Genomic DNA, 18383 nt, shown 5'->3' with positions numbered 1-18383 from the left:
GAATTCAACCCTCATCTAATCCCAATGTTGTAGTAGAAAACCACCCCTTTTTTCCACAACTGAGCCTGAAAGTGAAGCACCCATTGCATGCAAAATATCAAAGGGGCCTTTAGAAACTGCATTTCAAAATGAGAGTCGAGACACTGCCGACCAAGATGTAGCAAAATGCATATATGAAAATCGATTGGCTTTCAATATTGTTTGCTCCCCATATTGGGAAAAGATGTTAAAAAGTGTTAATGAAGCTCCAAGAGGGTATAAGGGCCCAGGTTATGAGAAGGTACATGGAACCTTGTTGGAAAGAGAGGTGAAGGGGGTTGAAGATGCATTGAAGCCCATAAGGGATTTGTGGGCTGAGACAAGTGTATCCATTGTTTCAAATGGGTGGAAAGATTCCAAAAATCATCCCTTGATCAATGTCACAATGGTGTATGCAAAGGCTAAGGACATCCAAATGTTCATCACAAACCACAACATGTCTCAAGGGATTTTTAGAACTTTTTTGAGTTTGGAGCTATTGAAGGTAAGTGAAATAGTAATTTAATTTTACATTTTCTGCCTTTTTTATTTTCAATGTTCATAATTTGATTGTGTAAGATATAATGTGTATTCTTCTTTAAAGTTTGTCTTTATTTATTAATCATTTTGGCTTTAATTTTTGTTATAGGTTGTTGAGACCTGTTTTGCATCTAACACAATCATCTTGCGATGACTTGTGAAAGTTAAAGTGGCACTTTGTAATATGGTGATTAGCCAAAATTGGACTAGATGGAAGCAAAGCAGCACTGAGAGGGCAACAAGAATTAGGCAAAGGATATTGGATGACTCATGGTGGGATCTTGTGAAATATCTCCTTAGTTTCAAAGAGCCCATTATTAGCATGATTCGCTACATTGACATAGATAGGCCTTGTATTCGAGAGGTTTATGATGGGATTGACTCTATGTTTAAGCAGAAGAAGTGCATTATATATGCAAAAGAGCAAGACCCTAAGGAGAAATTCTTCAAACAAGAGCAAACAATTGTTGTAGAAAGGTGGAATAAGATGACCACTCCTTTACATCTTATTGCCTATTCCTTGACACTAAAGTATTATAGCAATCAATTTCTTGATCAACCATGAAGGCTTGCACCATGGAGAGATTTCGAAGTGTCTGATAGGTACAAGGCAGCATTCCTTAGACTCTACCCTGAAGATGATGTCCGAGACGTGATTACAAATGAGTTCATAGAATTTGTGAACAAAAATGGTCTAAGTGTTGATGCTCTTTGTCATAGATTCAAGAAGGATGCTCATAGTTGGTGGTACTTCCATGGCACATGCTTCCAAAACCTACAACCCCTCGCAATCAAAGTTTTATCACAAATTTAATTAATTCTATTTTATCACAAGTTTTATTTATAGTTTACTTTTTCTTCATAAGTTGCTAGTAATTTTTAATTTTATAAATTTATAACTTTAATTGTTTACTTAGTCTTCATAAGTTGCTAGTTAATTCGCATTAGAAAGAAATTGGAGCACATACTCTTTCATCCACTCAGTAAAGTGCAATAGATTGCAATCAAAAAGAGCGAAGAATTTAGTATATGTGCATTCCAACTTGTGTCTTCTTTCACACAAGCAACATGACTACAAGCAAGGGGAGTCGAAGATGTAGGATATAGAACCAGAGCATATTGACTTGGATGCTTTCACTTCTCAACTTGTTGCGTTTGATGACTCGGAAAGCGGGCAAACTAATAGTGCAAGTGCAAGTGGCGTTGGCATTGGTTCATCTAATGTCAATGTCAATGACGAGGATGAGAATGATAAGAATGATGATGATGATGATTTAGAGAATCCATTTGATGATTTAACTTTAAAAATTAAAACTATAGTTCCAATTGTTGAAACAATGATACTTGAACTCAATATTATTAATTTATCATTTTGATATTGAACTTGATGTATATGATGCTATGATGGTATGATCATGATGCTATGATTACAAGTTTATGTTGGTTTTGTTGCTTATATGATGCTATATGACATTCTAATCTTAATTCATGCTTTATATATATCTATTGTTTTTGTACTAATGAACCCAAAACGAACCCAAACCCTTCTCAAAATTCTCTCATACCGACATACCGAGTTCTCAAATCCAAACCTGTAATATCCCCTAACAAATTCTAAGTTAAAATCAAATTAATATATTAATTCTTTTATATTAGTTCCAATTCGCTAATATAAAATAATTAATTAGTAAATGTCTATTATAATATTAATTATATAAGATAATTAATAAAAGTTTATATGAATCGTTGGTTAAGAGAATTGGTTCGATTCAGTTGAAGAACCACCATCTCGGAACAGATTTAACAGGGAAGAGTCTCGGCAAAGGGGGAAGCAGATTGGAATCATTTGTGAAATAGGATACGAACAGAAGCAAAACTCCTTTCGTCAGTTGTCAGCTGACCTATTGGACGCAGTTCGAAAATTGATTCGTGTTTGGCATTTGCAACGGTGGCATGAGTCGCAGTCCGGAACTAAAGCCTTGTTCAATACAAACGGTGGCGGCATGAGTTTTAGTCTAGTGCACCCTCCTTTGGTACACGACAGAAATAAGAACTCTAGACGCAGGCGGAAGTCGGCTTGTCGAACATATCCCTCCGTGGCTCTGAAACCCGATATCGGGATATGGTGCGCGGGTATTTCTGTGCGGAATGAATCACAAGCATTGCGCAGTGTATTCGGGAGAGCAGTAAGCACGCAGTAAATAATAATGGTGCTGCGATCCAGTATTAACCCTCAAGCATTCCGCAGGATGAAGTTCGGGTTGTAACGTACGCAGTGTAGATATCACCTTTACCCTGTGACCGGTGAACATATGAAGAATTGTCGGGAGGCTACAGCAATAAGTTGGCATCACCAATCTCCGCGGACTGACAGGTGCATCTCGAAAAAAAACCTTGAATTGTTTCAGGGTATAACAGTAAACCATTTGATATTTGAATAATGTCATTTCTTCTCTCAATTGAAAATACTATGTTTAACAGTAAGCCTGAATGTTAATTTGAGACTGCACATGTTGAATAATAATACTGTTAAAAGATAGTCATTGGCATGTCCATAATCCACTGGCAGTGTTGTATAACACGTCTCTGTTTAAATTTGGGTATATTCATCTATTTGCAAACAGTTTTAGTCAAGGAACTTTACAAACCGGTGCCTTAACCCGAACTGGCAACTTAGGTACATACCAATCATTCTCCAATGTTTTTCATGATGGTCCAAGGGTATAGTGCAGATATATGAGCACTTGTTGCTTTTCTGAATAAACCAGCAACCTTTTCACTGCATCCATACTTAGCATAAGTTCTGGGCAGAATTGCCCCCATTTCCTTGAGTTTTGATTGCTATTTGGAGATGTTGGGTGTGTATAATGCTGATTGGCGATCTTGGGAAGTGTTCCTTGAGGGATTGGAAAGTGTTTGGTTGGCTGTAGTTCATCAGTGCTGCATTTTCCATATCAAACCTGTTACATCACTCATATTGTGGTTTCCAGCCTTGCCACTAATCATTCCAGCACTTACTGCAAGGTATATCATCTGTATTTCAAGTTGGGTGGCTTTCCTTCATGTTGGGTGTTGCTTGGTGGTGTTTTCGATAGTGTTTCCCAGGTATATCAATGCCGCAATATTCATATCAGACCTGCAGTAACTGTTACCAGCCATCAAAGAGTGTTTCCAGTTCAGCATTTGATTATCCTACTCATCCAGGCAACATATATTATTGTTATTTCCAGTTGGGTGTTGGGATTATGCATTTTTTACAAGTCTGGAAAGTGATTTTATCAATATTTTGTATCAGACGTATCAGCACTTCATCACAGAAACCATTGCTTATATGTTTATGTTATGTTGAGCTTACACACTGTCAAAAAATAAAATAAAAATTGAGGATGGTTTTTACATAATATGTATTCAATGGTCCACTAATCATTGTATAAATCTTCAAATACTTGTGCAAAATTATTTTCACATGCCAATAGTTGATCAACAACTGCTCCAAATCTATGAAGACAGGTTCCTGCTAATATTAAAGCAACTAATAAATCACAGAAGTCTCGTTCGAAAAACATGATAGAAATAACATATTTCACTTTATAGATGTTGCATTCAATATGCCTGAGTTGAGGCTTAAACTTAGGTTGCATTCAATATGCCCAAGTTGAGGCTTAAACTGAGAACTATTGTGAGTTAATATTGACATTGAGCAATAAAATAACTTGATCATTGTACCTGGCTGCTTCATCACTATACTGTGGTTCAAAACTAGACATTGTCTTTCCCTGCATCGAATTGAACAGTTGAATTACTTTTTTCTATATGCCAAAGTGACCTTTTGCAAAAATTGTGGGGCTTGAAGATTATACAAAAATGACCTACATACAGATGCTTAAATCCAATGTAACTTGGTGCATCAGATAGAGTTTGTAAATTTTATATGTAAGTGATATTCACAAGTACAATACCTCAAGATAATCAAATGTTATCTGATCTGCTGCAATAACACCATTCTTCCCTCCCGCTTCAATTACCATGTTGCATAATGTCATTCTATCTTCCATCTGTTATATATCAAAAATGCAGCATGTAGATAGTATTAAGGAACTCAATGTCTTGGATTAACTTACTAGTGATCATTATATCAAATATGTGGACAGCAAGCATATGAACAGCATAACACACATAAATTAAAGCCCTCACAGGAGAAAAGAAAAATACAATTGCTAGCATTTTAGTGAGTACTAACCGTCAGTTTTTCAACTGCGGAACCTGTAAATTCCATTGCTCGGTATGTTCCTCCTGATATAGTTATTTCACCAATAATCTGCAACACTTAAAGTATCACGGCTGTTAAAGATTGAATAAAAAATGTGCAAAAATTTTAACGCTGGAGTGCATTTAAACAGAACCAATACATGAATTTTTAAAACCAAAATAAGAATTTCAGCAAACCCTAAGACAGCATGCATATAGCAGACTAAGAATGAATAAGAACAGAAAAAAGACAAATTTAGAGTCAACAGCCAGCAAAACTAGGACATGGAGCTTACCTGTAAAATAAGATCCTTTGCAAGCACGTAATGTGGGATATCTCCATCCAAAATAAATCTCAATGTTGGTGGTACCTGCAATTAGTACACCCCAGTCAATCACACATTTTCTCTAGAGATTTCAACAGTTAGATCAATGTACACCGCATGACCCTTTAATCATAGCAGCAAAAATTGTTTGGGGAAAAAATTGGCAAACCAAAAGTATAAGTTTTTTTTTAAAAAGTGGGAAAAAATCAGATTTAAAAAAAACATAAAACATTATAGAAAAAGAGAAAAAATATTTCTTTTTTAATTAAGGGCATTTCCATAGCATAGAGATATAGGGAGCAGGTAAAATAGAGTTTAACCCATGAATTGTAGAAAATAATTTTTTGTTGTTTATATTCATATTGCTGATTACATAGGCAAGTCACCAAATACACCAAATAGTTGTCCAAGTCTGAGATCAAATATTAAATTAAGTCTATGAAGTAACTAAGATCAAAACTTAACAGACAACAATCCAACTACTGTGAGGAATTTAGTAAAAGTGGAAGCCATTTTGAAGTGATCCAAGAATTTCATTGTGATTGAGGCAAGGAGTTTTGTAGGGTTAATTCAATATTTTAGAAAGCTTATCAAATCATATTCTGCAATTGCAATGCTTTATATCATAGCAGCAAAAATTGTTTGGAGAAAAAATTGGCAAACCAAAAGTATGAGATTTTTTGAAAAAATGGGTAAAAAATTGGATTTTAAAAATCATAAAAAATTGTTGAAAAATAGACACAAACTACTTTTTTTTAAAACTTAAGAGCATTACCATAGCATAGAGATATCGAGAGTTAATAAAATAGAGTTTAACCTATGTTACCCCGAGTTTCCAAGACAAGGGGACGGGTTTCCAGGATGTTTTTTTTTTCCCAGAATAGGGGACGACAAGGGACAGATATATATATATATATAGGGAAATCTGAAATTTATATAACATTGTAACACAGTAAACATTCATCATAGCAACATAATAACATTTATAAATTAGAATCTAGATTCTAATTCTGAAATCATTGAATCAAACACTTCATAGTCTTCTTTTTCCCTCTTTTTCCTTGCTCAAACCAAAATCAAAATGAAAATCAAAAAACCCTTTTGCCTTTCACACTTCACGTCTTCACCAGTTTTGTATTTCTTCCCTTGTTGAGCGCTGCCATGAAAGCTCCACCAATGTTTTTTGTATTTTCTTTAAAACTGAGTATGACTTTTATCGATATAAGATTATATTGATATCAATAATATGGTATCGATAGCTACATAAAAATAATAAAAAAGTAATCGCTAAGTTTCTTTCGATATTAATAATTATTAAAAAAAAATAATAATCACTTTCTGATGCTCTACAAAAAGGATTAGAAAATCTGTTTGATGGCAACACACATAAGAGCACAAGAAACAAACATTAGTGTTAGCAACAAAAGATTATCCTAAACAGGCATATCAAGAGAGATATTAAGCATGAAATAGAAAGCATATAAACATAGAATAAAATAGCTAATCAAGATGCTCATAGTTGCTCCTCCCTTGTTCCTCTCCTCTCCAAGTCCCAAATGAGTGTAGCTCTCAGCTTTTAGCACTAGCCATGGATGCCATATGGAGATTCAAGATGGTTGAATATGATAAGCAAATCCTATGCAAGTGTAGATAGTGATGCTATGAGAAAGCTCTATGCTAATGCCAGTATAACAACAATACTCTAATGCTTCTCTTTTTGCTTGAGGAGAAGGGTTCTATTTATAGAAGAAATGGGGAAATGAAGGGTTAAGATTGAATTGTTTAATCAAGGGCCAAGTTTGAAAGTTGGGGATCCATGTGCACAATTGGCACCAATAAAATGGTGACAAGTGTCAACATAGGATTGGGTTGAGAGAAGAGGTTGGAGGCATTAAAGGCCTGAGAAGACCTCATGGTTATCTAGAGGCTAAGGGTCAAGTCCAAATTAAGATTACCCACTGGATTAAGAGTTAATCCAAGGATAAACCTTTGTGCAAATGTTTAAGAGATAATCATGGTCAAAGCATTAATGGCCTGATGAGACCTTTGGGTTGGGTAGAGGTTGAGTCAAAACAAATGTTTTAACCATGTGGGAGGGTTTGAGGTAACCATTAATGGTTATTGGAGACTTTGGGGATTAAGTGGTTGAAGGTTGAAAGCCTTCAATGGTTATCAAAGACTTTGAGCCATTTAGTGGTTGAAAGTTGAAAGCCTTTAATGGTTATCAAAGACTTTGAGGGTTTGAGAAGTGACTTCCTTTTTGCTTAGGAATGTGACAAAGTTTAGAGAAGGGGTTAGGTTATTTAGAAGTGATTAGAAAATTCTAAAAGGGGTTTAGGCATGCAAGTGGATTTTGTAGGAAAATGCAAGTGGGAGAAATTTTGGTATTTTCAATTAAAATAAAATCATTTATTTCAATTAAATGGTGTAATTTACATTTGGATAAATATTCAAATAAATATTAATTTATTTAAATGAGAAAAATGAAGATAAAGCATTAAAATGCTTGAAGACTTTGAGGGAGACCATTAAAGGCTTGAAGACTTTAAGGAAAACCATTAAAGTCTTAAGAAGACTATAGAAGGAAGCCATCAAGTTTGAAGACTTTAAAGCCATCAAGTTTGAATACTTTAAGAGAAACCATTAAAGGTTTCAAGTGGGTGAGGATAAATAGGATTTTAAATAAATAATTTATTTAAAATAGTTGTGCAACTTGCTTTTGTAGGAAAATACAAGTGGGTGGAGGATAAAGGTGATTTAAATAAATTATTTATTTAAAATAATTGTGCAACTTGCCTTTGTAGGAAAATACAAGTGGGTGGAGGATAAAGGTGATTTAAATAAATGTTAATTTATTTAAATGTGAGAGGTGGGATTTTGAGGGATTTAAATAAATATTAATTTATTTAAATGTGAGAGAAGATTTAATTAAATAAATATGATTTATTTATTTAATTAATGGTCTGAATTTGGTTAAGTGAATTAAATCAAATAAATTGAATAATTTATTTAATTAATAGGAGAAGAGGGTTAAGATGAATTAATTAAATATTAATTTAATTAATTATTAATTGATGGTTAAATAATCAAATAAATATTAAGTATTCATTTAATTAAGTGGACAGATTTATGTGACTACACTTTCTATCAACGATTTTCATCAAAAAAAAATTAATTGCTTTCGTTGATGATTTTTATTAAAAAAAAAAATGAAAAATATTTTTTATAAAAAAAATTGTTTTGTAATTGTGCCTACTGCCGGAAACAGACATCCGTCCCCAGAAGGTTAGGGGATAGCTTGGGCGTCCCCTGTTGTCTCAAGGACGGTCAATGGTCCCCGAAAAAAAGGTTGACCATTTCCAAGTTTCCGAGACGGTTTCCGAAAATTTTCGGGGATCGGGGATGGCTTGGAAACATTTCCATACGTTGCCAAGTCCCCGAAACAATTTATGTTTCCAAAACATGTGCCTTTATGCTGGAAACGCATTTTCGAGTAACGCTGAGTTTAACCCATGAATTGTAGAAAATAGATTTTTGTTGTTTATATTCATATTGCTGATTACATAGGCAAATGTTCAATTAACTTTTTAAAAGGGCAATCACCAAATACACCAAATAGTCGTCTAAGTCTGAGATTAAAGATTAGCTAAGTCTATGAAGTAGCTGGGATCAAAACTTATCAGACAATGATCCAGCTATTGTTCAATTCACTTTTTAAAAGGGCAATCGCCAAATACACCAAATAGTTTTCTAAGTCCGAGATCAAAGATCAGCTAAGTCTATGAAGTAGCTGGGATCAAAATTTCAGACAATGATCCAGCTATTATTAGAAATTTAGTAAAAGTGGAAGCCATTTTGAAGTCATCCAAAACTTTCATTGTGATTGAGGCAAGGAGTTTTCTAGGAGTAATTCAATATTTGAGAAAGCTTATCGAATCATATTCCACAGTTGCAATGCCTTCTATTCCCTGATGGCAATTGGTAAGTCTTTTATATGAGGTAGAATTCAACAAAAGGCATTTGTTTAGTTGAAGTAAAAGATTAGCAAGCCACTAGTTTTGGCAATACCTAGCTTCCAACTGCTATTTTAGGTAGAGACAAATGTTAATGATTGTGTTGGAGATTGTTTTATTACAAGTATGTAAGCTTGTTTGTTGTCATTCAGATCTATTTCATGGAGTACTTTGGATGTATTGCTCACATAATGAATAGTATGTCTTTGTCTGAGCAAAAATTAACCATATCAATTATAAATTTAAAAAACATATATCTATATCTATATATATTATATATGTCTTTGGACGTTTAGTGTCATGGTAGAAACACTTTGTTGGTGAGGCAGCCAACAAGGTTCGAACCCCTGCTGGCCATTGAGCTCGCAAGCCTTTTACCTTCGCTAGGCCGTTGAGATCGTGGGTTTGAACAAGTGAAGTGTGGGGAATGATGACACCCCAAAAATGGCCTCATGGGAAGAGATCCTCTGTAAATGGTCTCTTTGGGATCAGACAAAGCTCAAAACCCAAGTTTCCTCCATCAAAAAAACATATATATTATATATTATATTAAAAATTGAATATGTACATTATAAATTTTACGTTATTTTTAATTTATAGCTTATTATATAACTATTAATATATATTCATAGTCTATAATAGTTTAAATTTTAAAACTACTTTATAGTATTAATTATAAACTATAGGGGTTTGCTCCTTCCCCATCAAAGTGCCATCTATAATAGTGCATAATAGTATTGATATTAAAGCTAGTGTACAATATTAATTATATACTTGTTCGCATTATAGTCCATGGGACGGGGTGTGCAGAGGGCTTGAGTCATATCAAAGCCACAATTTAGAGCAGATTTGTCAGCTGCTTTGATACTATCTCATATGCCCCCCATGATTTAGGATGATTGAGGCCCTTTCAAATTCGGTTGATGACCGCCATTGCTCCTCCCACTCCTTTATTTAGGGATTTTCAGAGGTTGGAAAGAAAACTATGGGACAAAATAACAAACTGTTTCAACGTTGATTCCACATTGGCTCTGATTCCGTCTTGGATCGGCCTTATTTCTGAGCAATTCAGTAATTTCATGAGTTTTTCTAAGGTTTTGCGAGTTTTTACAATGATTTTTCCACTTTTTTTGCCATTTTGGGGTTTTTAACATGATTTTAACGTAATTTAAATGCAAAACTTCGTTGAAATTGGATCAATGATTGGTCAACAATTTTTTCGTGAATCGGGATTTTTTCAAGGAATAAATCGGCTGGCTCCAGGATTCGGGATTAATCGGGTGTAATCGTGATTTTTTGCAGACTATTGCTTCTTTAATTTAATGTTGCTCCCTTTGAGAAGTAAGCCTTTTTATGTCATCCGATTTCCTCCTTCATAAAAACAAATAGAGGCATCTAAAAGTAATGACAATTATCACTCAAAAAATGTATGCAGTGCTTGCAGAAGATGTTACCTTTATTAATAATTTACCAGTACCCATTATGAATCCTGCATCAGTGTTTCCAATTCCAGTTGCAAACTGCCCAAATGCACCTGCATTGCATGTGTGTGAATCTGTCCCAAAAAGAACCTAAAAGAGAAAAAAAAGGATGAATAATTGTTAGCATACAACTAGGAGACCTTATAACAAAACAGAGACATAAACATAAAAGTACCTCGCCAGGTTTGCAATGGCCTTCTTGAGCAAGAGCAATGTGGCAAACTCCTTTATAATCTGGATTTGCCTAAAGCAAAAAAAATTCCAAGCCATTAAAAATAAATATTGATTGCTATTTATCGATAAGTACTGCCAACAAGTCCTCAGAGAATGTGAAACCATATTAGCATTTCACTAAAAATACCTATTATTAACCCAAAGTAATCACAACATAATGCATTTGCTGTGCCATTTCCCAAGCTTTGCCCAAAGTTTTTCAAAAAATAATTTTGGTTTATATATTGTTTCTCAACTCATTTTTACAATTAAATAAAAAAAATAACAGATTAAAGGCAGGCTACATAATTTTGGCACAGGGTTAGGGTATTATAAATTTTCTTTAAATTTTACTTGTGAATAGATTTCTTCTAAAAGTTTAATTCTATACTATGATGACGACTTTTCTTTTAATTTAAACCCTGATGAGGGTTTAAGTAAAAAAAAAACACAGGGCTGCCCCTGAAACAGTAGGCCATGCTTCAAGATAGAATGACATACTCTTTTAAGGCCAAACATATGCTTTTTACATAAACCCTCTAAGATGAAAGCAAAATAGATTTTTTAAAAGCTGTATGCATTTTTTTATAATTAGCATTTTTATAGTTTAATGTCTGCTTTAATCTATACACACTATACTAGACATAAATAACAAAAATAATTTTTTTCTCTATTTTTACAACTAGTACATTGTTACCAAGTTCCACAGATTTTACCAAGCTTTTCCCATTTTAAACCTAGCTAATTAGATTCCATTTATAATTTTACACAGCCATGTAAATGGAAACCTCCCATGCATGAAACATAATATAACAATGGGGCCAAACTTCCACATGTAGAAATAAGAGCCTATGACCATCTCAGAAATGAAATAGCATGTTAATGTGAAAAAAAAAATATTGATGTGCGTGGAATGTTGAAAGACAGAGTTACGAGGTACACCTAAAATTCATTACAATCTCTGGTGTCATTAAAAAAAACATAGCAGAATGTCAAAAGACAAAATTGCAAGGCATACCTTGAAGTTGCTACGATCTTTGATGTCATAAAAGTACTTGATATTCTGCTCCTGGGCAAAATCTCTTATTATATCCACATTTCTATTTGCACGTTCATCATTAGTAAATATATAGTGGTCAGGTATTATAACAATCTTTTCATGATCCCAAACCTGAAAGCAACTTCACAAAATAAGGAACCGATATCCTAATACAGAATTAGAAGAAAAAGAAAACTGCAGATTAACACTTTTTCATAACCTAATACCATGTTATTCAGTTTTTGCTAGAAAACTCAAAATCCTACACAATATGAAAAGCAATCGACTACAAAGACAGATAGATAAAATATATTGAAAGAATACCTTTCCAAAGACAGTTATAAGGATCTCCCTGTCTATTACATGTCTTCCAGTGGACCTCTTATTTCCTATTTAAAATACCCTTGCATCTTTTCACATATGGCTCAATGATGCTTTAGCATGTTAATAACTTTCTAAGAAGTACAACTAATATTCTTCTGCTTGCTTTTAATTATTGATAACACAATATTATCTTTCCAACAGTTCTCACAACCTACATAAATACAAGGCATTAGTTCCTGATTTGCATTGATTCCAAGATTAAAAAATCCAGAGTTCAAGATACTTGAAGCAAGCTAAGTCCACTTTATAGAAATTCTTGAAGAGTGATTTATCAAACATCAAATTCTCAAGTTCACAAGAAGTTTATATGGCAAGCACCTTGTACTTCAAATTACAACTTCTTTCATAGCTGTGATATTCTATTTAAAAATGTATTAAGATGTGAATGAACTTGGAATTAATTTGTAATCAGGAGACTAGGGCTTTTTCAGAAGGAAATTAGCACTGTCTACACTATGTTGAATGATGATATTTTTGGTTCATCCATGTAAAAAGATTTAATCTGTTGCCTATTCACATATTCTTCAAAAATTAAGCTATAAAAGGTTCACACATGAATTACGAGTGAGGCAAAAAGTCTTCCAAGATAAAATAATCTTTCAAATGAATCTTTTTACTCACTATTATGTAATGTCCCCCTTCTTGGGCCAAGTTAGCAAGGGTGACCATTAGCCTATTTCCTAAGTTCTCATAGGCTAATTGGTTTTGTTAATGGGACTCTGCAGTTCTTGAAGTGCATCGTTTCAGTCTTTCTTGGTTTCTATTATTGGAATTGAGCTAAGTTGGTGTTGTGAATTGCAATGACACTTTCAAAAGCGTTTTAAGACTCTTGGGCTGTTCTCCAAACTTCTTAGAGGGCACGTCTATTTTTAGTAAGTCCCCAGACTGGCACTTGACATCGTCCCTCAATTGCAGTTACATCACGGCATGATCGATTTTGGATTTGATGCCTCGATGGTGCTTTCTGCAATTTGAGTGGAATTTTTAAATATACACTGTAATTCACAGAGTTCGCCGAACTTCTGGCTTGGAGTTCGAAATTCGGCGAACCCATAAACACTGCCAAAAAATCGTAAAAATACGCCTAAAGTTCGTCCCGGTTTTCGAAGCATTTTTTTGTGGGCGCTTTTTAGGGTTTACGTCATTTTTTTTAAATAAATATGATCGCGCCCCGCGGAATAGGGTTTTCTGTTTGTTTTTCCGCTCGCGTCGTGCCTGTGCGTCACGTGTTCGTGCCGTGTTCGTGCCTGACCCTGCGTGTTCGTGCCTGTGCGTGCCGTGTTCACGCCTGCTGTTGGCGCCTGTGTGTTCGCAGTTTGCACCCTGCGTGATCTCCATTCGAGCGCCTGTGTGTTCGCGCCTGTTGGTCCTTCCGTGATCTCCATCACCCTGCATGATCTCCATTCAGGCTTGCGTGTTCAGGTGGGCCATTATTTCTTCCCACCTTTTTTTTTATATTTTATAATAATTTATTAGATATTATTAATATTTTATATTTATATAGATTATTATTTATTTATATTTATATTTATATTAAGATATTAAGATGTTTTATATTTATATTAAGATATTTTATATTTATATTTAAATGTTTTTATATTTTATATTTATTAGATATTAAGATATTCTCCAATCTTTTATATAAATGTTTTTATATTTTTATGTTTTATTAGATATTAAGATAAATTTTATATTTTATAATAATATTTGTATTTTAGATAAATTTTATGTTTTCTAATTTATATTTTAAATAGATGTTTTTATATTTTATATGTTTTATATTTAATGTTTTACATAAAAAGATAAAACATGTTTTAGAAGATATATTCAGATTTTATAATAAAAATTGATATATTTTTGTTTTATGCTTATTGAAATATAATTTAATATTACTTTTCCTTTTTAGAGTCAAAAGTAAAAATTTCATATATTTAGTTTTGATGTTTTTTAAATAGAATGTAAATAATTTAAATACTAAATATTGTTTTTCTTTTGAAACATTACAAATTGTAACAAAATGCCTACTAAAAAATCAGATTCTCTAGTACGGAAATATGTGACACGTGATGGTAATGAGCTCTTTTGTAAGGAATGTAAGAAACCTTTCAAAGGAAGTTTAACAAGGGCAAGAGACCACTTACTTGGAATCAGTGGGGGTAAAGGAGGAGGTGTTACTGCATGTCCAAAAGTGACTGCAGAAATGAGAGCTGGTTTAGAAAGAGAACAGTCCTCTTCGATTGTAGGAATGCTCAAGACGACACAAAAAAAACAAAGAATTCAAGACGATGTGTCCAGGTTCACATCTATCTCTTCCTCTTCCAGTTTACCCAATGCCTCTTCCAGTTTACCCAAGGCCACAGGTGCATCAGGAGAAAGTGGAACATTGAAAAGCTTTTGGAAACCGGTAGAGAAACAACAAGTGGATGATGCATTGGCTGATTTGTTTTATACAAGTGCCATTCCATTCAACGTGGCAAGAAATCCTCATTTCCGTAACGCAATTCAGAAAGTTGCAGAGTTTGGCAAAGGGTACACACCTCCAACTTCAGAGGCTTTCAGAACAATTCTTTTAGAGAGGTCAAAAGATAGAGTGACAGAAAAGTTAGCTGAGGTCAAAGCTTCTTGGAAAGTAACAGGTTGCACCATATTGAGTGATGGATGGTCAGATATATGTCAAAGGCCATTGATTAATGTTTTAGTAGCTTGCCCTGAAGGTGTTGTCTTCTTGAAAGTGATTGACACCATGAACCAGAAGAAAACTTTAGAATATATTTTTCAGATACTAGATGAAGCCATTCTTGAAGTAGGGGTGGAAAATGTGGTTCAGGTGGTTACTGATAGTGCAGCGAATTGTGTGCGTGCTAGGAAGCTGATTGTAGAGAAGTACCCACAGATATATTGGAGCCCATGTGCATCCCATTGTCTAGATTTGCTACTTCATGACTTGGCAAAATTCCCATGGATACATGAAGCAATCCATAGAGGAAGAGCAGTGGCAAATTTCATTAGAAACCACCGTCTCACATTGAGTCTATACAAGCAACATGCATCTAGGGAGTTGTTGAGGCCTTGTGACACAAGGTTTGCTTCATTTTATATCACTTTGAAAAGAGTGATTGAAGAGAAAGCAACTTTGAGATTGGTTGTTTGTTCCAATGTGTGGGAAAGTTCAGCACTTTCTAAAAGTGCTAAGGGGAAGAACATAGAGCAAATCATTTTGAGCAGCAACTTTTGGTTAAGTGGAGCAAAAGTTTTGAATATATGTGGACCAATTGTTGATGTTCTTCGTATGGTGGATGGTGACACTCCTTGCCTTGGCATGCTTTATGAAAGCATGGACCGTTGTAAGCAATCTATTCAGCGAGCACTAAATAATGTAGAAGAAGAGTACATGGAGATTTGGGAGACAATTGAGTCCAGATGGAAGATGATGCACACACCTTTGCATGCAGCAGCATGCTATTTGGAGCCTAAGTTATTTCATATTGATAGACAAGCTGATCCTGAAATCATGCCAGGGTTTTATGAAGCCATTAGCAGGTTTGAACAAGATAGAACAATTGCAGGTCTAATTAGAGACCAAAGTTGGAAATACAGGAGAGCAGAAGGGTTGTTTGGAATAGAAGCAGCCCGAGATGATATGACACGAGATGAGGTACCTGGCTATAGATGGTGGATGAGCTATGAAGCACAAAATCCTGAACTACAACGCTTTGCCATTCGAATATTGAGTCAGGGAGCCAGTTCATCAGCTTGTGAGAGGAACTGGAGTTGCTTTGACCACATCCATTCCAAAAAGAGGAACAAGTTGCTGTCCGGAAAGTTGGGAGATCTTGTCTACATTTGGAGCAATTTAAAATTGTTCATGAATAGATCAGCAAATGACTCCACATCTTCTTCACAACAACGAATTTCAGAAGGCATGGTAACTGGAGTTGCAGATGAGCCTGAGGATGACTTTGTGGATGATGAATTGGGCAGTGATACTGATGATGATGATGCTACAGCAGCAACTCAGCCATGTGCTCTTGACGACCTGGAGCTTTTTTGAAGCTCTATAGTCTTGAATTTTGATTATACCTTTTTGACTAAAAACATCTTCGCAGTCTTGATGACTTGTAGGCTTGTAGCTTTTTTGAAGTTCTAAAGTCTCGACGTTTGATTGTATCTTTTTGATAAAAAAAACTTGACAATCATGATATCACATGTTTCCTATGGTTTATATTAAGAATGTTGCATCTTTCTATAATGATTTTGAATCTATTCTGCAATCTTAAGTATATTGATAATTTGTTGGATATATTACTAATTTAAAAAAAAATTTATATAAGGCGAATTTGATGCCGAATTTTTTTTCCGAACTTTTTGCCCTTGCCGAACTTCATCCGAACTCCATAGCTGCCGAACTCGAACTCGAACTCGAACCTTGTGACTTAGTATACACTTAAGTTCTAATGTTTAATGTTATATTCTAAGTCACCGCGTTCAAATTCGAATTCAAGTTCGGCAACCATAAAATTCAGATGAAATTCGGCAAGGACAAAAAATTCGAAAAAAAAAATTCAACGTTAAATTTGGCCTTATATAATTTTTTTTTTTTAATTAGTAATTTATTGAAAATGAGTAATATTAATGTAGTAATATATTTTAATCTATTAATAAAGTTAAACATAAAAGAAAATAAATAATAAATAAAGTTTAAAAATTTAATTTAAAATATTAATAATATATTTAATTTATATATTAAATAATAAATATATTATAATAAAAAGTTTAATTTGAATATTTTCAAATTTATATTTAACTATAATATAGTTTTATATTCTTTAAATTTTTTATAATTTTAATATTTATATTAATTTATTTTTAAATTATTAAATATACGTCCATCTTAAAATATGACCATGAAAAAATAGACAAAATATACATATTTATAATTTTGAATTATTAGTATATATTTATTCATTGTTTACTTAAGAACAAAAATAGTAAACATTTTAATAATAATAATAAGGTAAAAAACACCTATTACCTTAAAATTCAAAGTAAATATAATTAGAATTCCTTTTTTGGAAAAGTCTAGAAATAAATATATTTATCGGTGATGCTATAAGCCATTTGGTGTTTGTTTTGGCAGGCACACACGGCAAATGAATTTAACCAAAAATATTTTCCCTTGTTAGATCCGGTCAAACAACAAATTGTCTGTTAAATTCTTCTCCAGCCTAATTCCCTGCAGTGTTTTCTTGTTTATCGTTGTGATTTGGAGGTGGTTAAATATTATATTTATTTATTTCAGAGAATTGAGCAAAGCGAAAGTAAATTCCTCCGTCAATGTGTTGTGCTGGCATGAGATTTCCTAGCATGATTTTCCCGAGGCGAGGCATCTTCAAATTTCGCAACAAACTTCCCCGTGTTACTGGGCACTGCTAACTCCCGACGATTGGCAAAGCTTTCTTCTCCCTTTGACAAAGCTTTCTCTTCCAACGGACATTTTTTAAAATATACTTTATTAAAACAAACTTTGCCCTTTACCATACTGAATATATGGTGAATTTCAATGAACTTTTATCAATGTTTTGAAATCCACAGAATTTCGAACTTCATGATTGAAATTCGCCGAATGCGGTGAACGGGTTATATTATTTCACTTAAGTGTTATATTTTTATAAAGTCAATTTATGTCCCCTCAAGTGGATGCCTAGGGAAGGGGAACTTGCACATGAAGTCATTTTAACAATTTGAAATAACCTTTTTGGTGGGAAATAAATTATATAATTTCAAATTGGCTTATTTTTCCATCCAAAGCTATAAAATGAGGTTTGGGTCTCATTTTGCATAGGCTGGAGAGTACGCATATTCATATGCTGCCGGATTGAACCTGTGTGATCTTCCTTGAATCTTTTGAGGATGAAAACCTTTCTTGGATTACTTGTTTTGAATTTGGAAGATAACTCCTAGCTGGCTCGGAGTGGTTCTACTCATGAATCACCTATGTTCTTCATATAGCTTTCATATTGGGGTTTCAAAATGAGGATTTTTTAAGTGTTTTGACTTGCAGATTTTGGGAGAGATTTAGCATTGATTTCCAGAGATTTTTGTTGTGTTTAAGGCATTTTCA

The 18383-nt window shown here is 33.8% G+C and overlaps 1 protein-coding gene across 3 annotated transcripts in view; it reads right to left on the bottom strand.

Moving 5' to 3' along the window:
* LOC131077288 (3-isopropylmalate dehydratase large subunit, chloroplastic) overlaps positions 1–18383 on the bottom strand; it is a 249189-nt gene that overhangs the window by 155219 nt on the left and 75587 nt on the right. For 2 of the 3 annotated variants that reach the window (XM_059209671.1, XM_059209670.1), the window contains exons 4-10: positions 11858–12012; positions 10802–10870; positions 10600–10716; positions 5103–5177; positions 4799–4876; positions 4518–4613; positions 4285–4334 (exon numbers count right to left, since the gene is read on the bottom strand). In XM_059209671.1, coding sequence (XP_059065654.1) covers positions 4285–4334; positions 4518–4613; positions 4799–4876; positions 5103–5177; positions 10600–10716; positions 10802–10870; positions 11858–12012 — 640 coding nt within the window. The remainder of the gene's footprint in view (positions 1–4284; positions 4335–4517; positions 4614–4798; positions 4877–5102; positions 5178–10599; positions 10717–10801; positions 10871–11857; positions 12013–18383) is intronic. The other variant, XM_059209672.1, reaches the window with a different exon arrangement.

The sequence above is a fragment of the Cryptomeria japonica genome, chromosome 8 (assembly GCF_030272615.1).
Source record: "Cryptomeria japonica chromosome 8, Sugi_1.0, whole genome shotgun sequence".
Classification (NCBI taxonomy): domain Eukaryota; kingdom Viridiplantae; phylum Streptophyta; class Pinopsida; order Cupressales; family Cupressaceae; genus Cryptomeria; species Cryptomeria japonica.
Note: the sequence above shows the minus strand (reverse complement) of the source record. Positions and strands in the feature narration are given on the sequence as shown.